The sequence below is a fragment of the Notolepis coatsorum genome, assembly GCF_963971535.1.
Source record: "Notolepis coatsorum genome assembly, contig: SCAFFOLD_5065, whole genome shotgun sequence".
Classification (NCBI taxonomy): domain Eukaryota; kingdom Metazoa; phylum Chordata; class Actinopteri; order Aulopiformes; family Paralepididae; genus Notolepis; species Notolepis coatsorum.
The window spans coordinates 427-5,790 of NW_028170161.1; the positions used below are offsets into that span (position 1 = coordinate 427).

A 5,364-nucleotide genomic window follows, 5' to 3' on the forward strand; every position below is an offset into this window, starting at 1 on the left:
TCAAGTATTTTATTATACATGTTGCTGCCTCACATGGATTTAAAAACTGCCCACATTTATAAGCTTCAATTTAAGTCCAAGATGACCTTTCTATCTAGAATAGTACACCTGCTATGACCAAAGTTCTCCATTGTACCTCAAATCGAGAAAATAGGACATATTTCTTCTTTCTTTCTCCCTTATTTCTTTATATCTAAAAAATATATTAAACAAGAGTTGAGACACAACACAACCCTGGATAATGGAGACAAGGCATTTATCTATCTATCTATCTGTCCCGTCTGTTCTCAGTGTGCTCCAAGGCGGTGTTCTGCATTATGCCCATCGTCCAGATCGCCATCGGTGAGTCTCTTCATCTATTCATCTATGTGATATTCTCTGCTATTCTTCTCTGAATTGTTTTCATGTCAGATCATCTGAAACTAAGAATAATATTTTTTAATAACTGTAAAGGAAGCTGCACAAAATGTCACCTTTAGTCTTATCACACTGTCCTTTGGTTGGTCGGTCGGTTGGTCAACTAAAATGTCCCCACCCTAAGATAAGATAAGATATTCCTTTATTAATCCCGTTGGGGAAATTTGGGCATCATAGCAGCATGGGGGGGAGGGGAGGTACAGGTATGGGCAGGGTAATAGTAGAAAGAGTGTCAGACTGTGGTTGTACTGGGCGGCTCCTAGTGGTCAATGGTGTCAGACTGTGGTTGTACTGGGCAGCTCCTAGTGGTCAACCGTGTCGGACTGTGGTTGTACTGGGCAGCTCCTAGTGGTCAACAGTGTCAAGACTGTGGTTGTACTGGGAAGCTCCTAGTGGTCAACAGTGTCAGTGTCAGACTGTGGTTGTACTGGGCAGCTCCTAGTGGTCAACAGTGTCAGACTGTGGTACTGGGCAGCTCCTAGTGGTCAACAGTGTCAGACTGTGGTTGTACTGGGCAGCTCCTAGTGGTCAACAGTGTCAGACTGTGGTTGTACTGGGCAGCTCCTAGTGGTCAACAGTGTCAGACTGTGGTTGTACTGGGCAGCTCCTAGTGGTCAACAGAGTCAGACTGTGGTTGTACTGGGCAGCTCCTAGTGGTCAACAGTGTCAGACTGTGGTTGTACTGGGCAGCTCCTAGTGGTCAACAGTGTCAGACTGTGGTTGTACTGGGCAGCTCCTAGTGGTCAACAGTGTCAGACTGTGGTTGTACTGGGCAGCTCCTAGTGGTCAACAGTGTCAGACTGTGGTTGTACTGGGCAGCTCCTAGTGGTCAACAGTGTCAGACTGTGGTTGTACTGGGCAGCTCCTAGTGGTCAACAGTGTCAGACTGTGGTTGTACTGGGCAGCTCCTAGTGGTCAACAGTGTCAGTGTCAGACTGTGGTTGTACTGGGCAGCTCCTAGTGGTCAACAGTGTCAGTGTCAGACTGTGGTTGTACTGGGCAGCTCCTAGTGGTCAACAGTGTCAGTGTCAGACTGTGGTTGTACTGGGCAGCTCCTAGTGGTCAACAGTGTCAGACTGTGGTTGTACTGGGCAGCTCCTAGTGGTCAACAGTGTCAGACTGTGGTTGTACTGGGCAGCTCCTAGTGGTCAACAGTGTCAGACTGTGGTTGTACTGGGCAGCTCCTAGTGGTCAACAGTGTCAGACTGTGGTTGTACTGGGCAGCTCCTAGTGGTCAACAGTGTCAGACTGTGGTTGTACTGGGCAGCTCCTAGTGGTCAACAGTGTCAGACTGTGGTTGTACTGGGCAGCTCCTAGTGGTGAATGTGTGTAACTGTGTGAAGCAGGGCGTTGCTGAAAAAGAGCATTCATTCTTCAGCGAACCAACCCTGGGTAAATAAAGAACCAACCCTGGGTAAATAAAGAACCAACCCTGGGTAAATAAAGAACCAACCCTGGGTAAATAAAGAACCAACCCTGGGTAAATAAAGAACCAACCCTGGGTAAATAAAGAACCAACCCTGGGTAAATAAAGAACCAACCCTGGGTAAATAAAGAACCAACCCTGGGTAAATAAAGGTAAAGGTTCCAGCTGTAGCCGGGAGGAGTGTGTTCACAAATCTCAAGGAATAAGATATTGTTTCAGTTGAGTGGTAGTGAAAGAGTTAACCTTCTGTAGTGTGGTAGTGAAAGGGTTAACCTTCTGTAGTGTGGTAATGAAAGTGTAACCTTCTGTAGTGGGGTAGTGAAAGGTTAACCCTCTGTAGTGTGGTAGTGAAAGGTTAACCTTCTGTAGTGAAAGGGTTAACCTTCTGTAGTGTGGTAGTGAAAGGTTAACCTTCTGTAATGTAGTGAAAGGTTAACCTTCTGTAGTGAAAGGGTTAACCTTCTGTAGTATGGTAGTGAAATGGACATTTGTATGTAGAGTAATCATTTAAAAAAGATACAGTATATAACCCATCAACAGAAAAAAAAAAGATTGATTTCATGAATTTATCATTTAAAAAATGTTGGCGGGTCCAAAATGAATGTTGTTGTTTACATGTTGCGTGCATGTATCCCCTCCCTACTTCCAATTTCCCCCACGTGGAATGCACTGGATTGGATAAATGACATGCTGGTGCTCTAGTGTGTGTGTGTCTAGCTGTGACATCTAGTGGCTGCATGTTATCTATTCCACCTTTTAAATAAAAGCGAGGCAAATAAGTTGAAGACACCCCACCTCGATCCTCTTCATTCTTTCTCTCCCTCAATCTCTCTCTCTCCATATCTCTCTCCATATGTCTCTCCCTCTCTCTCCATATGTCTCTCTCTCTCTCTCTCTCTCTCTCTCTCTCTCTCTCTCTCTCTCTCCCTCTCTCACCAACAACAGGCGCAGTGCACCTGGAGGACTGTCCCAAGCAGCACTATATACCCATCTACCTGGTGGTGATGGGAGCGTTTAGTCTGATGCTGGCCGTCCTCGCCTGCTTGCCCTGCGCCCGGACCCCCGAGGACGACGCCCCCGGCCCCCTCGACAGGATCTGCACCGTATGGAACACTCTGGTGTTTCTCTTTCTCGCCTGCTGGTTCATCACTGGTGCGTTCAAATTCAGGAGCCGTGTCGTTATGGCAACGCAATGGAAGCCTTGTTACCGGGGAAGTTGGAGAGAGAGATTTAGTCTGTCCCAGCTAAAATAATGCAGGGTTAAAGGGCCACTCAGTGATCACGGGTAGCCCCACCACTAGTGATTTTATGACAAGCAGCGCGTCTGGCAGGTATAATTATTTCCCCGATTTAGTCTCTCTGTGACTACAGTTTGTTTGGACAGTCGCCATACAACTAGTGTAGACAGAATAAAAGCAGTGCAATAAAATAGCTCTCATTTACAGTGATCATAAATCATAAAAATAAACATAAGATTTGCATGAAATAGACCGAATAAAATAGTGCAGTGCAATAAAATAGCTCATTTACAGTGCAATAATCATAAAAATAGATGTACAATTTGCATAAAATAGCCATAATATGTGGTCCTAAATCAGATACAGGTCTGATTTATTTTTTGCAATGTGACCTCAGTCTGAACAGTCATGCGACTCTAGATTGACATTGGTCACACTTTGTTCATTTGCGCATGAAGGTCAGTTCAGGAGAGTGACCAGTTCACACTGGAATCTGATATGGGCCACATTTAAAAAATTATGTGAACAGCCAAACACATTTTTTTCTTATCTGAGCAATAAATCAGAATTGAGCACTTAGGCTTGCAGTGTGAACGTAGCATTACTTTTGGCTAATTCTGGAGTTTATTCAGTTCCATGTAGTTCAAGCTGAGATCTATCCTACTGTCACATAGTGTATTTGTAACACTAAAACTGTAATTCCTGCTAGCATAACATTCACTTTATGATACTAGTCCACGCTATGTAGTCGGCACATTCATTTAGAACAGTTTGGTTGGAATTACGTAGTAGGTCCATTATCAAATTTGAATGGGCACCTACTAACCAATCGGAATCGAGTATTCACCCAGGCCATGGTATAAATACAATATAGAGGCTAAAACCGGTCTTGTTATGGTCTCATCATGTTTTTGTGGTAGACGTGTCAAGGGACATTGAATTGACAATCCTACACTTAGGGGCTTTTAAAGTAAAATAACACAATAAGCACATGTAATATATTGAACACTTGGGGTCTCGTCGCCCCCTATAGGTAACGTTTGGATCTACTCCATCTACGAGCCCAACTACAACAAGACGACGACGCTGGTGGATCCGTACTGCGACAAGACCGTCTACCTGTTCGCCTTCTGGACCACCACGCTGGTCTACATCTTCCTGTGTCTCTTCCTGTTCGTGGGCTGCTCCCTGTTCGTGGGCTACTGCGTCTGCTTCTGTAGGGACAGTATTCTGGGGGGCACTGTCTAGTTGTATATGGGGGGCTTAAAGGGACAGCGGGTCGATCTCACAATGGCCACAAACGCAGCGTTCGCTACAGGAGCTATACGTCTCAATCTCCCTGGTTCAAACACAACCGTATATGGACCTCCAGGAAGACTACTCTGGCATCAGCTAATGGCGATCATATAAATAAACAAATATAATCTGCGTGTTGTAGCGTGGGTTGCACAAGCTTTTTTTTTCGACGCCATCAAATATTTCATCTTTATGGTGTTGGTTTCAGGCCAGTGGTAAATAATGTTATAAACACCTGTTGGCGTTCTATTGATGATGTCAATCAATGAGAGATCACTGGCTTCTCATCACATTCCGCTAGCCAACAGTCTGTCTAGATGTATTATTTGGTAGCGATGCATACTTAATTCTAAATGGTGTGTATTGTGTGCCTTTGCGATGAATTTAAAGACCCAATTGATTATTATAATTGATCATTAATAATTCTGTGTTTACTGTGAATGTTCTTTTCTCTACCTCACGTTTCACTTTCTTTTTCGTTCGTTTTTTTTTTCTTTTCATAACTGGATGAATGGGATCATCTGAATCTGGTGGAATAATTGTTATACTATTTATACACTAAATTATAAAAAGTGATTTGTGAAACTAATCTTTTATTCTTGATTTTGAAATGCATGATTAGATTTGATTAAAATGTATCGTGATCATACAGCACAAGTACAGTACACTGAAAGGAAGTTTGGAATCCAACCAGAGTGCAAATGTAACAGTAATAATAACCAATAACCACAATATAGCATGATGTTATCGTTTCTCTATGATCATTTCGGAAAATAAACAAAGACGGAACCTTTGGGAATGATAATTTTTATTTTGGTCCTCCCAAAAGAAACCTAGTTCTCTCCAATGGCTGTTGTCATAAGCCTCAAACATAGACACAACATGGTATAGTGATATGAAACCTTTAATCATAGAAATATAATTTATATACAAATACAAAATATCAATAAAAAAAAATACCATTGGGGGGAAAAAATAAAAAAAAAC

The 5,364-nt window shown here is 43.0% G+C and overlaps 1 protein-coding gene across 1 annotated transcript; it reads left to right on the plus strand.

The window, feature by feature from the left end:
• The first annotated feature begins 295 nt into the window (after positions 1–295).
• Positions 296–4,966, plus strand: LOC311248580 (transmembrane protein 272-like). Its single transcript, XM_084339442.1, has 3 exons — positions 296–342; positions 2,789–2,995; positions 4,115–4,966. The coding sequence occupies exons 1-3, from the start codon at positions 318–320 to the stop codon at positions 4,327–4,329; spliced, it is 447 nt and encodes a 148-aa protein (XP_084195568.1). The 5' UTR covers positions 296–317; the 3' UTR covers positions 4,330–4,966.
• The last annotated feature ends 398 nt before the right edge of the window (positions 4,967–5,364 follow it).

What these genes read in the sequence shown, in the direction of transcription:
- LOC311248580 (XM_084339442.1), top strand. Translation starts at nt 318, where the DNA reads ATGCCCATCGTCCAGATCGCCATCG. An exon ending in CATCGTCCAGATCGCCATCG is followed by an intron (nt 343 to 2,788) that starts GTGAGTCTCTTC and finishes CACCAACAACAG; the next exon opens with GCGCAGTGCACCTGGAGGAC. An exon ending in CGCCTGCTGGTTCATCACTG is followed by an intron (nt 2,996 to 4,114) that starts GTGCGTTCAAAT and finishes CGCCCCCTATAG; the next exon opens with GTAACGTTTGGATCTACTCC.